Here is an 18,001-nt window from a genome sequence, read left to right as displayed (position 1 = left end):
TTTCTCTTTTTTTAGTTTTCCAAACCATAAAATTAGGACACGCTACCACTGGAGGACAATTTTATGTCCTACTCCTGAGATTTGCACAAAGTTAATTTACTTTGTCATCAAACAGAATCTATTTTTCCAGGTCAGTCACTAGCTCCTGCTTTTTTTTTCCTTCCTGCTCTGGCAAAGTGCAAACATAGTGTTCAGAAAAGTTTATAAACTTTTCTGTTTTGAAAGCTCTGATTTCAAAGATTGCACAAAGACTGACCAAAATTTAGCAAATTTAAAAATGTCCCCTGTGTCTTCACAGACAATTTTTGCAAATAAATACCTGACATCTGACAACACTCTTTCATCATATTTCATACTGTTGGTGCTATCTGCAGTAACCTGCATTCCCTAACATAATAGCATATTTGGGAAAGGGAAGTCAAAGCTAAACTAAGACGGACAAAAATTAAAGAAAGAAACAACAAAATCACACACACATTTCTAAAATTGAATAACTTTCTCATTTAAGCCTACCTAAACTTAACGTACATATATTACTTGGTGTATTTAAAAAAAAATGCATAATAATGTGTCTTTCTGTTTCCTTCTAAAACCGCTTTCATCAGGTTGACATCACTTCATTTAGGCCACAATTAAACATGAGCACACCTCAAAAACATCAACACCACAGACTTAAATATTACAGAAAAAGTTCTGAAACATAAAATACTTGGCTAAAAACAGGTTTTGGGAAGAAAAGAGCAAAAAAAGTCAAATTAATTAGAAACAGTCATTGAATTTGCTTGACTGTTGACTCTCCCCAGTCTCCCTTCAGCTGCCACAGTGACAAGACGCTGATGTCTCTGGGACATCATGCTGGTGCCTCTGTGGGAATTATCCCACTTCAGGGAAAGTCGCTTCCATCATAGATAATGGGCCGCTCCATGGTCAGATGGTAGAAGACTTTCTTGGAGATAAACCTGTTGGAAGAGGGCTTCTGATTAAAAGGACAGCAATCCAAGTAACTGAAACAAGTGCAGATCTCCGCCAGGCAGCCCCTTGAGCTGATCACAGCTAATCTCTAGACAATTTCCAGCCGCTCAGCGGGGGATGTATTAGTGTTTTATGTAGTGCTTACATTGTGAAACGTGCTGTAACAACATTGTGGCTGCCATTTCCATCCAGTTGATTTGTGTTTTGTCTTTGCAAGCATCTGTATTTCAGTCTTAATCTACACAAAGCAAATACATGCAACAACTTGATGCTATCGGCTGTGGTGGTTCAAACTATTATGCTCAACGCCCATTTACACAATTTTGCGCTCAGATGAATAAGACAGTTGACTTATTTCATTCACCATTTTTCTTTGCTAATAGCGCTGTGGTAATTGATGAAGGTCCTCTGTAGCTGCTTGTAAAGCTCAAAGACTTGACAGACCAACATCAGTTTGCTGCGGGCATCTATGTTTTCCCAAGCAGATGAAATGGCATGCATTTAGATCAGAAGTCCCGAATTCTGAAGCTTCTCCCACTAAGAGGAAGATGTAGGATGGATGTTATAATTCCATACCGTGAGAAGGAGTTGTCAAAGACGAGTGTGTAGAGGCCAGGGTTTCGGACTTTCAGCTGTCCCTGAATTGTCTCTTTATGGGAATTGCAGCGAGTCAGAGGAATCAGGACCTGAGAGAAGAACAGAAACATTGGTCTGAAGTGAGGCTCAATGTATTGGTGAAAGATTCTGTCGCCTCAGGTTGCCTCAAAATCTCCACTAGGCGAGCCGACCTTTCTATAATACAGTCTATAATACTCCAGTCTGTTTTAATGACATTTATGTTCTCTCACAAAACTTTGTTAAAAAGCAAGAATAAAATAAGCAGTATCATAATAATTGTAAGATACTATAAATTCCAACACACTTTGAAATAAACGCCAACAAATGAATAAAAATCACACATTGGGACATGTTGGCAGGGAGGGGATGGTAATATAAGACGAAAGGTCCACTCTTTTACAACCTCTGACATTTTAAGTTCAGGAAGTGTACCTGAACATGCTGAGCAACAATGGCTACCTGCTGTGGTTTTCCTCTGTCAGTGACATTTGAAAGATCAAGCAAAGAGCCCTGTTCTCTGTAGGGGGCGCCCATGAAAGCACGCACAGGGTCAGTCAATTATATCAAGGAATAACTTCTGCATTTGAGTTGTCATCTGTGAATTCTGAAACAGCTATAACTAAAATAATTGAACAGCTTCAGCCTTATGATGTCCTGTAATTTCAAATAGTATTGCTAGACTTTTCCTGTGGCAGACAAACAGGAGCTGAGTCTCACATCACATTGGTTTCCTTTGCACGAACACTAAAACGCCAACAACAAGCACATCTACCTTTGACTGTTCCACATGAGTGTCAGTGGATTCCCTGTAAACCACGCTAAAGGAGATGCTCTTGGGCTCTGAGGAAAACATCCAGCTGATGGTCAGCCCACAGTCACCCACGGCAACGGTTATCACACTGTAACAGCTGGACTTGACAAAGAGTTCCCTGGAGCCGTCGCCAAACTGAGAAATATCTTCAATGCTGAGAGGCACAGCCATCCTGCATGAGAACAAATTAATATTAAGAGTGGTATTAATACAAGATGACTCATCAGTTGTATACATTAACGAAGTATTCCGCTCCAGGAAAAGATGGTCTGTCATAAAACTGGGCTGTCTACGCTCCCTGGGGACCCCCCTTTTAGAGGTTTTCCGAGCATGTCTAACTAGTAGGAGGCCCCAGGTAGCCCGAAACACGCTAGAGGGATTATATATCTCATCTGGCCTGGGAATGCCTCAGGAGCCCCCAGAGGAGCTGGAAAAGGTGGCTGAGGAGAGGGACTTCTTGAATACCTTGCTCATCCTGCTGATCCATGACCATAATAAATAAGCAAATAAGCAAAGTATCTCTTTAAATATGCCAAAAGGTCAAGACTCACGTGACTTCTCCTGATTTGAGAAGGTTGATTTCTGAATCCTGAACAGTGGGAACATGCTCTTCAAGATCATCAGGGGTCATATCACCTGTGCCACTGCAAAACAAAAAGATGTATAAGACAAAGAAAGCAATATTTTTTAATTAATGTACTTTTAAATGGCACAATGATTCATTCAGAAAAAGCATCCAAAAACAGTTAAGGCAGGTGATAGACCAAAAAAAGATGGCAATAAAACAGAACTCATTATGACAGTCATGTGACCAAAGTATGTGTATTTAAAGATGGCATCTTTGTATACAGCTAAACCTGAAGAGGCATCTAGAGTGTGTGTTTAAAATGATTTATTCTGACATAGGTATACTGCAGCTGTCTTGATTCACTCAGATTCATCACTATGCATTAAAACTAGAATACAGATTTTGCCCATGCTTTAAAGATCACCCAGTGTTTTCCCATGTTTTTTTCCCAGTTACTTAAGTTCAGATACATTATGCTTAAATGTCCAGTGTCTAGGATTTAGTGGCATAGATTGGAAGAAGTGGTGAAACTACAGATTCAGTAGTTTATAATCACCTAAAAATAGGAATAATTATGTTTATGTTACCTTCAAATGAGCTGTTTATATTGCTGTTCAGTTCTGCAACCTCACCTCTAGATGCCACTGAATCCAACACAATGGACCTTTTAGGTGAGTCCAAGCCCAGGTTAATTAAATACTCAAAATATGAAGTACTTTTACACAGAGAACATGCTGGAAACGTTTCCAAACAATTTACAACATAATGGTTACACATGAATGCTTGTGCCTCTCCCCAAAACACTTTCACCTTCAGCATCATGAAACTGCAGCACTTCTCAATTCCTGGAATTTGTCTTTTATTTTCACCTATCAATGACAACAAGAGGACGTTCTTCCCTAATTACTATTTGACACCTGGTAGGGGGCAGGACATGCTGAATCACCTCAAGGTGCTATATACTGGAGCTCCTGTTTCTTGGAGTACTGTGACTGAGAATTATAAGAAGAAAAGAAACACTCAAGTTGCATCTGCTCTTGAGATTCCTGCATTTAAGCAGCAGCAAGTCTGTATTTATTGTATTTCTTAAGAGCCGCAGTGGGGCACTCACAGCAGGTGGTCCTTGCTTCAGAATGAGCCATGATAAGTGTCTCCAATGATGTTTTTCTGTTAACAACACTGAATGATATATTATAGGTCAGTACATAGGAACATTTTCTCTTTTAATTTCCTCTGATTACAGATAATGCTGAACTAGTTCACTTCCCAATGTCATACTTCCTACAATTAAAAGTTCAAAGAGTGGAGGTAAAAACATGTCAACGCAAAAAAGGCCTAACTGCTTGGCTGCTTAAAGAACAAAACAAGATTTGAAACCTTTATAAATTCATTGGAAACTCTTTTTTTGTATTTTTATTCATCCAGCTCTATATGCAGTGTGTAGGATTTTACTTTGCATCAGGAGATGTTTTGATCACACAACATGACACCAGTTCATGAATGTACAGAATGTAGTTGTCACTGTTTTTAGAGCAATAATAGCCTGGATGTCGATGTGTGACTGTAACTCCAGTTTCAGGAGCTCAGTACTAAGCTGCTGTAGTGTCTTGTGTTGTGACTGTTTGACCTTCAGCTGAGGATTTTCACCAAAGGCCAGAGTCACATAATGACTCTATTCCTCTACTCTGTCCTCAGATAAATGTTACACTCACATATCCAGTGATCCTGGAGGACGTCGTTCTTGTTCTCCCTCCATGGAGCCTCCTGTAGTCTGGGAGGTGGTGTCACTGTCGTAGACGCCATTCACTTCCTCTTCTGTGATAATGTCGAAAGCTCCATCATCAGATTTACTGCTGGGGTCTGAGACTGGGAGCAACAAGGATACACAAAATATTGAACAACATGTTCTCATGGTACAAACTTGTAATTACGCAGCATTAAAAATGATTGTATGTACTGTTTAGAAGAAAATCCTCTTGAAAATCATGTTTGAGTCCAAAAGCCTTTAGACAAATCACTAGATTTATTGGCACATCAGTATATTTTTGAAAGAGTTGTTTTTGTCATTGGTACCTTTACACAAAACACAAATATTGAGTGGCAAAAAAGGAATCAATTTTTTTTGCACCGCAAATGCAGGCATCAACTAATCACGATGTACGAAACAGACATCGTGTCACAACCTCCCCACAATGGCGGACCAGTTGAAAATGTCTAGCGTTTGAGGAAAAATCAGTACAGCATAGTTCTGTGATATTTTTGTGTGTCAATATCATATGGATACCGAGACGCCAAGTATGGATTTTTTTACTATATCAATTATTAATACTACAAATACAAATTAAACTCATTAAAATCAGTTGCTTTTTCAGTCAATTAAGTGGCATTTGCTTCAATTAAAATGAGTGTGAGTGTGCAAAGACAACTTTGTCTTATTAGCTAAAACAACAAAGTTTTCATTTGGGGACATAATTTTCAATTGAAAAAAGTTAATAAATTGCAATTTATGTAACTGCAATACTCAGCATGTCACAACACATGTTAAATCACAATAATATTCTATCATGATGACTTAAGAATCATGATACTATTGTAAAGTGGGGCCACTGGTGATTCTCCCCCCTACAACTGTTGCAAATTTGCATTGCTTCTTGTTTGAATAGTTTGGATGCAAAATATTCATGCTGTTTATTCATTGCATCCCTGGTGTGTGAAGGCCTCAAGTCAAGATAAAAATAGACCTACTGTAACACACTGCAGCTCTTTTTTCCCATCTCTGAAGGGAAATGTCACCCTCTTCCCCTTTTCTCTATCAAACAAGAATTCAATGGCAAATGTTGCTGTCCTTGTTCCTCAATATGACAAACTCAGTCTTTTCACTTCTGTTTTAAAGTTTTAGTGTGCATTTGTGAAGGTAGCATGCATTTTTGTTCCCAGCTTGCATCTTACCTGTTACCCTAGGAGTGGGTTTATACGGCGCAGGTTCAGGAGGTGGCTGAGGTCCAGCTCCAGGTGGAGGAGGCTGAGTGTCTGAAGGACTCAGCTCTGCCTCTGTGAACCTCTCCACCACTGCGCTGTGTTGGGTGTAACAGTCCCTGCAGCAGCGCTCCTTCTTCCCACTGTGCTTGGTCATTGCAAAGTTGTTGCTGCAGTAGTAGCAGAAGATGCGACCACAGAGCCTAAAAATGAATGAATGCATGAAAATGAATAGGCTTTTATCCACACTAGACCTATAAAGCTATTACTAAGACAAATTTGTTAGCACTAGCATTTTAAGAAGTTATAATGTTTGTAGTCAAAAGATCAAGAAGTCTAAGTAGAGACAGTGACAGGAGCAACAGCGTGCAGTCGACCCCAGCACCCACAGAAAGCCCACCTGCAGTGATGTCTACGCAGCCACCAAGTGAACTGGCCCTGGCAGCCGAGACAGTGTGTGGCCTCTTTATCCACTAACCACCAACGTTCCTCTGCTCGCAGTTTCTGCTCAAACTCCAGAGCGTCTGACTTCTGCCACAGAGCATCTTTGTCCCTGATGTAACACACAAAAAGACAAATGCATTCAGGTTTCGAGTCACTTGATGCCGTCTTAACAAATCTTGATTGATGTCTTTATTCAAATGTGTAAAATACAACAAAAAAATGTCATACCCATGCACATTCATATAAAAAAACTACATATATACACACAGCTACATTGCTAACAAAAATACAAATCCATGTAAATACCAGGTGATTGCCAGAACCCTTCCTCATCCCTGAATCACATCTTTAAACTTATTTTTAAATGGATGATCTTTGGACATTGCTTTGCCTTGACATTTAGACTGTTCTACAGTTTCACTCAACTGAAACACAATTCTTTTGTCATAGTAGTATGAATGCTTGGGGTCTTTAAATTTAATTTCCCCTCATATTATAACCCCCATCTCTTTCATGGAGCATTTTTTAATACTTCCTACTAGTAGATTATTCCTAGCTTTATACATTATTTGTTTAGTTTTGACCCAGGTATCATACGTTTTTTTTTCATGGAACATTTCAGCTTCAATGCAGTTTTGATTGTGTTTTGCTGGGTGCTAAAACATATAATGATTAATATTTCAAAGCTGCTCTGGGAAGCTTTCCCACCTCATGATCTTTGAAAACTGAACAAATTTAGCATGTCATACACTGAATTGTAATTTTATACCATGTTGTATATACTCAACACCAGGAGCACTTTCATTACCCCAAATGATGCAACTGAGAAGAATAATGAAGGCATACTTTATACCAAAGAAGAAAAGACTGAAACAATGTGGGCACATCCCAAAGGAATTGACTGAATCACTGTATTTGTGTTTCATCCCTTAGAGAGGATGAAAACATTTGAGACATCATTGCTTCCTGAATCCAGTGAAGAGTGATGGATTTAAAGCTGTCGTTCTATTCAGCAGTCTCTCTACAACACTTCACCTGTCATGTTGGCCTCTCAGCATTACTCCTCCTGCTTTCCTGTAGACCTGTTCTCAGTAAATTATCAGCATTCAAAGAAGCTTTTCCCCCTACTCCTCAGACCGTACCCTCCCCCCAATCAATGTCAAGTTTGACAACATCAGAGAACAGATCTTACTTGAAGCACCAAAACACGCACTCCCCAGTGGGTCTGCCAAAGAGCAGGCAGCTACCAAACAAAACAAGGTAGTAGGCATCCAACAAGAAAATGAACTTTAAACCCTTTCCTCATTAGAAAAATCAATGCCTGTGGCAACAGACAACCGTGACGCTACTGACAGCTGTAGTAGAAAGAGGTACACCTTATAAGCTCGATGAGTCGCTCTTCAAGGTTGGTCTTGGTTCTGTTGAGGTCATCGATCTCTGCAGTCATCTTCTGGTGCTGACTTTGTTTGTCAGCTTCTGTTGTGCTGAGTTTCTCCGTCAATTCCTCACAGACCTTTTGTACAGAAGAGTGTGCTTCTTCAGCTCTAAAGAAAAAGAAGTACAAGGACAGTCAGTAGCTCTTTTTTTTGCACCAAAAATGGTAAAATTCACAGGTATTACTGGTCAAAAAACCCACCTGGTTACTGCATCTCTCAGTTGCTGAATCTCGCTTTCACCCTCACGAACGGTTGTTTCTGTCTTTCTGATGTGAGCATCTTTCTCACTAGTTAGCTGCAGGTACTTTTCATTCACAGCCTTTATTAAAAAATATAAGTACATGCATAAAAATATTCATCTGTACACAAAAATACCCCCCCATAACTCAAAGAACTGATCTATTTTTTTCTTAAATTTCTTAAATACCACATAAATTAAATAAAAATATTTTTGCTGATGTATTGTGCACTAGAGGCCTTAAAGAAACATGTTGTGTAAAATCCAATGACAGCATTTAAGGTGACCCAGCCTCAATTACATCTTAAAAACATGCCTAAAATCAAAACCTATTACATTGATCAATAAACACATCAAACCAGAAAGGAAAATTGTGACTTCAAAGAAATTTCATTGAGCTATCAATTAGATTAGTACCGTTCCATAGCAGCAACTTTCTACCTTCTGCAATCAAAGAAAATTGCTCAAGCAATCAAGGTGTCTCATTATAAAAAAAGAGACCAGAAAATGATCTTAATTATCTACTGTTAATGAGTACTAATCAAACAACCTTCCTGTTATTATGTCCCATGTGGTGTGCAACTTGTTATTCTCCATCACTGCAAATCCACTAATGATGAACATGAGGCTATGTATAGGATTTTGCACTTTTGACTGCAATCTACCTACAGTCTTCTCTTGATCATGAATGGTTTCTTCATACTCGAAAGTAAATTCATTTTTTCATGCTAATGGTGTATTTTTATATAACACAATTTCCTCCTCCATGTAATGTAACCATGTATCACTGCATTCAACAACTGAAAGACACAAACCTCCAGGTCAGACACTTTGGCCGTTAAGCTAGACACATTATTCAGCTCCTCCTGCAGCTCGGCTTTCACCTTGTTTAGCTGCTCATTGACACTCTGAAATGTAAGGGAAGAAACATTAGAGAAGGAAAACAAAGGTGTCTACAGTGGCGCTGTAAGCTGCAGTTAGGCACAGTGATGCTCTGAGCTCAACATGCAATGCCAATGCTAATGCTAATCAGATATGATGTTTACCATGTTCATGCATTTAATTTAGAGTTTCAGTATGACAACATTTGCTAACCAGCACTAAAAACAAAGTACAGCTGGCCTGCAGGGAATGTCATTAGTTTCGCAATTAATTAAAAATGTATTAAACAAATTAAAAATTAGGGCTGCATGATATGTAAAAACACAAAAAAGAAACAAAATCAATAATTTTATATATATTGAAACTGCAATGAGAGTCAGAATTTTAATGGTTATTAAAGTTATGGTTATTTTTGCATATAATTTTACTGAAAAATATAAAAATGGTGCTGCTGTGATTTTTGCTGTGGTCTGTACCAAACAAGCATGATCCTTTATGTCTGGAATATGATTTGTAGTGCAGGGTATCTGTAGCACCACAATGCTTCATTTATGATAGCATGTTGTGACATATTTTACCTTTCTCAAAAAAAAAAAAAAAAGAGATTGAGATTTGGATATTGCACTTGGCCGTACTGCCATTTCATTTATATTTTGATTAACTGTGCAGCCCTAATTCAAATGTTGACCTGATGATGGCACTAAATTAAAAATTAATAGAGTGCTTGAGAAAATAATTACCAGATTAAGCAACTATGAAAATAATTGTTATTTGCAGCGCTAGTGTAAATGCAAAGGTATATAGACCAGATGTTATTATGTAAATAAGTTAGACAGATGAAGATACAGATCACATGTTAATGTCATGTGTGAATAGGGCCAATACACTAAAATCTAAGGTGTGAAGATTCAGTACAGCAAAAATGAAATATTGAGTGTAAAACAAGTGTTAACAGGTTTTCACTGGCTCACCTTCATCTGGACCTGATGATTCATGCTCTCCGAGCTCATTTGGAACTTGACAGCCTCCGCCTCCTCTCGGCTAGAGTCCTTGACGCTCTGCATTTGGTTCTTGGCCTTATCCAGCTGCTCCTGGAGCTCCTTGATAGCCTCTGGAAGGTTCTCCTTCTGTATCAGCTCCTCTCTTAGTTTAGTATTCTCCAGCTGTAGTTCTGCCATGCTCTTTTCTAGCCGCTCCACCTCTTTCTCCATCTCTTCAATCCTGGCAGCATCTTTTGTCCAATGCTCTCTGACCTCCTCCTTTTCTGCACCTAACTTACAGATGGTCATCCCAAGCTCTGCCATTTCTGTGTTCGCCCTGTGCAGGCCCTCACGTTTCTCATTGTTCTCTGAAACGAGCCTGCTATTTTCTGCCTTGAGGCTTGTAAGCTCTTCTCGATTGGCAGCAGCAGAGATAGACAACTCCGCATGGGCGGCTACTTCTCGATCACGCTGTTCGATCAGGGCCTCTTCTTTCTTTTTGCACTCCATAAGCTCTGCTACATGTCTCTGGTTCAGGGCCTCTGTCTGGGCTTTAAGCTGCTCGGTCAGAGTCCTGAGCTCATTTCTTTGGGCCTCTGTCACCTCCAGCTGTGCTTGCGATTTTACCTTTTCCTCCTCAGACCTCTGTACCCGCACCCTAAGATCCAGGATCTCTGCTTGGAGCCTGGACAATTCTTTCATGCACACCTCCAACTGGCCCTCAAGTTTGCTTGTCAATTCCTGGTTTTCCTTTGCTTGGACTGCGCTCCTCTCCAGCTGAGATTTTTCCATCACCTGCTTCTCAGAGGTAATCCTTTCAATCACTTCTGTCTGTTTAGCACAAGTTGCCTCCACATCAGCTTTGGCAATCTCAAGCTCCTTCTCCCTGGCCTCCAGAGCATTTAACCTGGACTGCAGCTCAACAAGGTTCTCTTCTTTACTCTCCAGCTGGGCCTGTTTGGCTTGGAGCTGTTCTTGAAGGCTTGCTTCATTCTTGCGTGAAGCTCCCAAGTTCTTCTCCAGCTCTCCGATCTGCCCGTGAACGCTCTTCAGGTCAGCTTGCATGCGGCTAAGAGCTGCTTTCACAGTGTCCTGCTCCTCTCTTAGACTCTGGTTCTCCTGCTCCAGACGCTTTGACGTGGCCTCTGAGAGCGATGCTGCCATCGTGGCTCGCTGCAGACTCTCATCCAGCTTGCGATTCTCCTCACGCAGGTTCTTCTCTTTTTCATCCACTGTCATCTTGGTATCATCCAGCTGGCCGCGAAGCTGTTTCTCAGAAGCTCTGAGAGCTGCTAACTCAGCTTCGAGCGCTGTTCTCTTATCTGCCATCTCCTTTTTCAGCTCCTCATTTCTCTTCACTGTTGTCAGCAGTTTCTTATTGAGCTCCATTAGATTGGCGCACTGTGTCTTGTAGTCTTCTATCTTTGTGGCTTGATCTTTGACGTTACCCTCTAGGTCAGCAAGGTTAGTGGTCAGTTTGTCCCGCTCTGTGGACAGGCTTTGGTTCTTGGCTTCTAGCTGTTTTAGTGTCTCGCTGCTGGAGGCAAAATCTGCCTCTTTCCTCTTCAGCTGCTCCTTGAGGGCAGTGACTTCATCTTCTAAAGACTCTTTTAAACCACAAACATTCTTCTGCATTTCATCTTTATCTTGGTGTGCCCTCCTCTTTACCTCCTCCACCTCTTTCTCCTTCTCCTCTAGAGATCTTTGGAGGTCCTGCAGCTGTCTTTGGAGGTTACTTGCCTCCTTCTCCCTCACGGTCAAGGCCCCCTGCAGCTTATCAAGGGCACTGCACTGTTCCTCCACTTTCGCCTCCAACTTGGCCTTCTCCTCAGATGCAGATGTAACTAATGCTTCGAGTTTTGTTTCGCCGTGCTTTACAGCTGCCTCCTTGAATCTCAGCTCGTCTTCCAGCCTCTCTGCCTCTCTCTTCTTCTCCTCTACCTCAGCCACAGCTTCCATCTTCCCTCTCTCTGCCTCTTTCAATCTGTCCAGCAGCTCATGTATCTTCTGAGCTGAATCAAAGTAACTAGCTGCCTGCTGGCCTTTCTCATTCAGAACCCCATCCAACTTGGCCATGAGCTCCAAGTTCTTCCCTTCAGCAGCTTCCAGCTTTTCCTGGAGTACTTGTTGCTCAGCCTCCCTGGCTTTTTCCCCAGTCCTGAGTGCTTCCACCTCTCTGGACAGAGCCTCTTCTCTTCCCCGCAGAGCCTTGAGATCTCCCTGCAAGCCCTGCTGTGCCTCTTGGGCAGCAAGCGACACATCCAGCTGCCTCTGGAGCTGCACAACTACGCCCCTGAGCTCAGAAGCCTCATCGCCCAGCTGCTGGACCTTATCTAAGAGCTCTCGTTGTTTTAGCTCCGACTGGTCCAGCTCCAGGCGAAGGTCATCAACTGTGCTGGCATCTTCAGTGCAGGCAGGCAGAGACTCGTTCAGGTCATTCAGCAGACCCTGACCATAGTCAGGGCTGGAGGGGAACTCATGTGCTTGCTAGATGGTTGCAAGGGGAACCAGAGGAGAAGGAAAGGAAGACAGGAAGATTAATGAACTTCATGCAATCATTTAAAATTACAATAAAATGAAAGGATGTTATTTGCGTATAACCTGGGAGTAGGTGCTGGCTAGACTGTTAATACTGGAACTGCGACTGGGTGGTTTCCACATGTGGCCTGGTGAGTTTCCCAGAGTCCTCCTGTTAATCAAAAAAACAATCTGATACTGTGCTCCAAAGTAGGCGCGAAGGAATGACTGCATTTAGACACACCTGTTTCTTTAATAAACAAGATATGTTTGCAGATAGATATGTTTGTGGTTTTATCTGCTCTGCAAGTTGTTTTCATGATTCATCTTGTTTGTTACCTTGCAAAAGTTGGCCAGGAGGCATCCAGATCATGACCTCTGGAAGCTACATCAAACTGGACCTCATTGAGTTCGTACAGGTGATTGATTATGTCAACACTAAGGTGGGGCTTCAAGAAGGGACTTCTTGCATAGTACCAGTCACTGTGAAAAGAGTTTTAAGGAAGAGGTCACAATAGGACATAGTGAAACAACTATTAACAATAACAGGGGCTAAAAGGTTTTGTCCTATATTCGCTGTATGCCTCTTTAAGATAAAAAATGTTCCACTGGCGTTTTACATTTCTGCATTTTGTATAATGCTACAGCAGAACTCTATACAAATCCGTTCTGACCTCTGATAAGTCATTGGAAACTGTAATTTAATTCTGCTTACTTAGACTGTTGAAATTGGACTAAGACTGATACTACTTACTTCGTCTTTCACAGAAAGGGAAAATGATGAAGTAAAACAGCACAACAGAACACCAGCATTCAGTTCAGTGCAAATAAGGAAATGACATGCCTATTTCTGCTGACAGTGTTTCGTTCTAATCCCAAAACCAATGCCGTTCTATTTTACTAAACAGTTTATTTGCACACTGATAAAGCCTATGATTCGTTATATCTAAATGAGAAAAAAAAACATTGCAAAGAGACTTCATTTTGCTCTGACAGCCTTACCTGGTGACTCTCTGGTTCATCAGACACTGCTGCAGGGTGTCAGCCAGTCGCTGATGTACGAGGGAGTAACGGATGAACGCTCGTCCTTTTCCCAGAGATGTCTTCAGCTATCAAAGCAAAAGAAAACACTGTTTTACAAAGAGCTTTTAGTCAACGTCACACTCAAACTGCAGAGGTATCCCACATGTCGAAAACTACAAAGTCAATGAGAATTCATTTTTTACAGGTTTTCCACACATTTCCATCAACAAAATCTGAAAAAAATTTCATGACTTTTCAAGAACCCCTAATAACATTTTTTTCTTGTCCTGCCTGCCCAGGGTTTGCAATGTCACTTCAAACTCTACTCAAACATAATTTCAGCTGGCATATATGAAGGTATGAGAGAGAGAGAGAGAGAGAGAATACAAGGGAAAATGAAGAAACATAAGTGATGGTATAAGAAAAGTCACACATCGACACATAGGACATGAGTCATCTACAGAAAATAAAGCAACAATGGAATGTTATCCATGTAAGACTTCGCTGACATTTTAATTATACACAACACAATTCCATTTTTTTTATTAATACCATGACTTTTCCAGGCCTGGAAACCATGGTTGCAAAATTTCATGACTTTTCCTCATTTTCCAGGACTGGGAACTCTGTATTTAAACTAATGATCATTTAAATCTCAATTGCTCAAGAAGTAATGCTAAAAAAAATCCAGGTGGGGGCTACTACTTTAACATTTAGCATATAACATTTAACATTTTTCCTATCCATTGTATAAAATTAAAAAGAAGACAGAAGATGAAGAAAAAATACATAACATGTTACAATTATGTGCTTCTTAAATGTCACAGTTACAGTGCAACATATCAGTTCAAACACTTTAATGCATTTCTTGAATTTTTGGGTCTTACATATTAGCAGTTTTGATTTCTAGGCAACAATAACAACAACAACAATATAAAAAAGTTACCCAGTCTTTGTGTATATTTACTTGTGTCATGCCTGTACTATAGAAGGAGAGAAAGGATGAAGTAAAAACCTTTTTGAGTCATTGTGGGTGGAGGGTAAAACAACCACAAACTCTTTCGAATGGATTGAGTTAACTGCTGTCATTAACGATCATAAGGTTATCACAGTTATATTAGTGGTCACTGCACACAACATTTTCTTACCTCAGTGATGGATTTGACAAAGCGGATCCCATCATTGGCTCCTTTGATTTTAGCCAGACATTCAGTGAAGTACTCCCAATAATCTTTCTTTGTACCGAGAAATGTGGTCTTCTCCTTCTGGTCAAACTGAAAGATACATAGATCGATAGATCGATAGATAGATAGATAGATAGATAGATAGATAGATAGATACAGTTAGAGCAAAATACTATTAAAGGTGGATTTTTTTGGCATGTCATGAATGAATTAGCAATTTATTCACTGAGGTGTTACAATAACAGCTAACTCACCTGTAACAGGTACTCCAGTTTGTAGGAGAATTTGTGCAGGTTGGTACTGTCATCAGTGATTGGCTCCCCACTTTCCCTGTATTCCTTTGCCAGCTCCGCAACAGCCTCTGAAATTTACAAAGTTCAAACAGGAAAAAAGTCCCCCATTAGGGTTCAGACTAACAAATAGCATCTAGATTTACCTTGGAAAAAAGGCAAAAAAAGTTAAAAGACTAAAGACACGTGTTTTTTCACACATCACACACACATAATATAAAAATGTGTTTTAGGAAAAAAAGGAACAGCTTATCTCCATTCAGAAAATATATTGAGGAAGCAAAGAAACAGGTGAGCAAAAAGGCAGAAATGTTATCTCCTTAGAGATGACCCAAATCACATGGCCTCAAAAAAAATCAAAAGAAATGAAAAACTAGTGTCTTGGTGCATTTTGGTTACACACACAAACAGCCTTGGTGCCTAAATCTCCAAACATTTTCATTTTTTCATATTCCCACAGCTAATCATTAAATCAACTTGCCTCGTATCCATCGCAAAAACTGGAAGGACACCCGTGATGGGTGCACTCTTAGTATGCACTCTCTGTCCCGCTGCATGCTGACAGAGTCCTCCACCACACCCTTTCTAGAGTGACATGAGGTCAGATGCACGTTTTCCCGAATGATTTGTTGACCCCAAGAGGACAGATAATTCCAGTCGTAAAGATTGTACCTAAGCCTGACCCTGAAACTCAGGTCGTGACATGGTGTCTCTTCTTTTTCCTCTCTTCAGTCACACAATGTCAGCCAACAACTGCCTGCAGCCAATCTATTCACACACATTCACACAAACAGGCACACACACATAAAGCTGGCGTACCATGCAGATCTCGGATAATCCTCTGGAGTTGGCTCTCCCCAACCGTAGCCCCAGCAGCCATGGCCCCACCGCTCTCTCCCTGGCAACCAGGGGTCACAGGGTCACATCCAGTCTGCTGAATCAGAGAATCAGAAGCCGTCAGGAACAAAAGATTGACACGAATGCTCCAAAATACTGTACACTCTCTCGTGGCTACACATGGGTTCACTTGATATGCACAAATGGGTAACACATTAATGACTTCTCATGATGGGTTCATTGCATCTGATAGCATATGATCGGTATCATAATATATGTCACTTTATACATATTGTAATCTTCAACTATTCAACTGCAATATCATTCCCATCTGTGAAACCGTGCATGTTTGCATTTTTTAGCATTCAATGACACACTCCAAAACAACTAAAAAGAACATTATGAACTGGAATGAAAATATCAGAGTTTTTAATTTAATGAAAAGTAGTGATTCCAAAGGGGGAAATCTGCATAAGAATGTGATCACTGTAGGAGCAACAAAAGAGGTAAATGTCCTGCTTGAACTCTGAAGCAGGACACTGCTTCTGGTTGGTTTGCAGATTGGTTACAAAGTGGTAAACCTCCCATATTTAAAGGCAAACTGATCATTGCTTGATTCAAACAGGAACCTTGTTCTTGCTGATTTAAGTAATCTGATCTAAGGCTTACTCTTAACCAAGTATTCAAGAGAACAGGAGTTATTTTTCACCAATATCTACTTTCATTACCCATGACGAAAAAGATATATACTATGAGTATGTTACAAAATGTACAATTCCCATGCTTGTCTATAACTATGCAGTGTGTGAGATATGTTGATGTGTGTAGAAAATTCATTATATAATAACGTGTGTGTGGGGGGGGGCAATACAGAATATAAGCAATATTTTGTGTGGTAGTGTTGTACTGATATGCAAACACCAAAGTACGAACTACTTTGATATTTGTCTACGAGACAAATAATAACAACTGAAGTGAGATGAAGCAACCACAAAACTTTGTTATAAGATAAAACACAAAAGTTGGAAGAGGATAGTTATATGCACACCACATAGGTGCAAGGCTATTAAAAAACGGCAAACATGAGGTAAAGCCTGCACACTTACTCAATGCCACACACGTTTATTGAAGACAAGGTTTTGATCCTACTTGGATCTTTGTTGGGTCAAAAATAAATTTTTCCAAGTAGGACTGACATGTTGTCTTCAATAAACTTGTGTGGCACTGAATAAGCGTGCAGATGTTACCTTTCTCCTCATAAACACACATGTTGATCATTTTTCCCCCTGAAATTTGCAGCTGAATAAGAGGTAATGAATCACGAAATATCACAATATATGTTATGGCATACTCAGCATATTGAAAAACATTTAAAATTGGCATTCATTTTGTATCATGATAATATCGTATTAGAGGGCCTCTGATAATTCCCATCCTTATTATATAATATAGATTACTGGTTTGTCTGCGGCATGCACAAAAAAGAGTTAAATGAGCAATTGAACATTCACAGGACGTTTTTTTGCAGGTATTTCTGCTAGCTGGGCTGTATATGTTAGTTGGTTATAAGGAAGTATAAGGAAGTAAACAAAGCATGTAGAGTATGTAGCATGCCAATGTAAATAACGTCTTAAAAGGAGTAAAACTTTAGCAATGTGCGGCAAAAACCAACATTTTAACTCAAAAGCATTCACTATGTGGTTAAAGTTAGCTAAACCACTCTACGGTTCTTTAAGGTTAGTTTTGTTTAGCTAGCAGCTAACTAGGTTAACATCAATTGGGTTTCAACAGTTTGAGAACAGCTTTACAACACTAAAGTAAGACTTTTTTAGCGTTAATATTTCTTTTCTGGCGTCGAATACCGAAAAATAAGAATACATATTTGGCAGCTGAAGTTTTTACAAACGACTTTTGTGTCGCTTTAACAGTTGCGTTATATTTAGCTTTGACACAGTGACTGACAAACATTTTGAAAATAACCGTGACATAACCGACACACGATAACTTAGATAATGTAACTTGTTTCTAAATTGTTTCGGGTTAAATAATAAGACAGGAATAACAACTTCGACATACTTTTAAAGATTTGACTCAAGTCCATCACAACCCAGTCCCTTGATGCGTGCATACAAACACTTAAATGTATCGTGAGTGACATGATGTCAGCCAATCACAGGGTGACATGTAGCCTTACGACCAATGAGTATGGGGTTGGTAGGCGGGCT

At 40.0% G+C, this 18,001-nt stretch overlaps 1 protein-coding gene across 2 annotated transcripts; it reads right to left on the bottom strand.

Annotated features, from left to right (window-relative positions):
* On the bottom strand, positions 1–17,918 carry fyco1a (FYVE and coiled-coil domain autophagy adaptor 1a). Of its 2 annotated transcripts, none has more exons than XM_042481587.1 (18): positions 17,853–17,918; positions 15,759–15,873; positions 14,904–15,010; positions 14,614–14,739; positions 13,445–13,551; positions 12,782–12,925; positions 12,527–12,614; positions 9,917–12,412; positions 8,879–8,971; positions 8,026–8,144; positions 7,766–7,933; positions 6,346–6,498; positions 5,919–6,148; positions 4,682–4,835; positions 2,953–3,045; positions 2,363–2,573; positions 1,549–1,658; positions 1–959 (listed from the first exon to the last, which is right to left on the bottom strand). In XM_042481587.1, the coding sequence occupies exons 2-18, from the start codon at positions 15,817–15,819 to the stop codon at positions 884–886; spliced, it is 4,536 nt and encodes a 1,511-aa protein (XP_042337521.1). In that variant the 5' UTR covers positions 15,820–15,873; positions 17,853–17,918; the 3' UTR covers positions 1–883. The 2 variants fall into 2 exon arrangements, with proteins under 2 accessions (XP_042337521.1, XP_042337527.1); XM_042481593.1 differs by having other exon boundaries at positions 15,759–15,870; positions 17,853–17,913.
* Between the last annotated feature and the right edge of the window lie 83 nt (positions 17,919–18,001).

The sequence above is a fragment of the Plectropomus leopardus genome, chromosome 3 (genome assembly GCF_008729295.1).
Source record: "Plectropomus leopardus isolate mb chromosome 3, YSFRI_Pleo_2.0, whole genome shotgun sequence".
Classification (NCBI taxonomy): Eukaryota; Metazoa; Chordata; class Actinopteri; order Perciformes; family Serranidae; genus Plectropomus; species Plectropomus leopardus.
This window is presented reverse-complemented; position numbering and strand designations above follow the sequence as displayed.

Coding starts and splice junctions, on each gene's coding strand:
- fyco1a (XM_042481587.1), bottom strand. CDS start 15,819: ATGGCTGCTGGGGCTACGGTTGGGGAGAGCCAACTCCAGAGGATTATC. Junction 15,011..15,758: donor GATTATCCGAGATCTGCATG/GTACGCCAGCTT, acceptor TGTAAATTTCAG/AGGCTGTTGCGGAGCTGGCA. Junction 12,615..12,781: donor TCCTGGCCAACTTTTGCAAG/GTAACAAACAAG, acceptor TTTGATTAACAG/GAGGACTCTGGGAAACTCAC.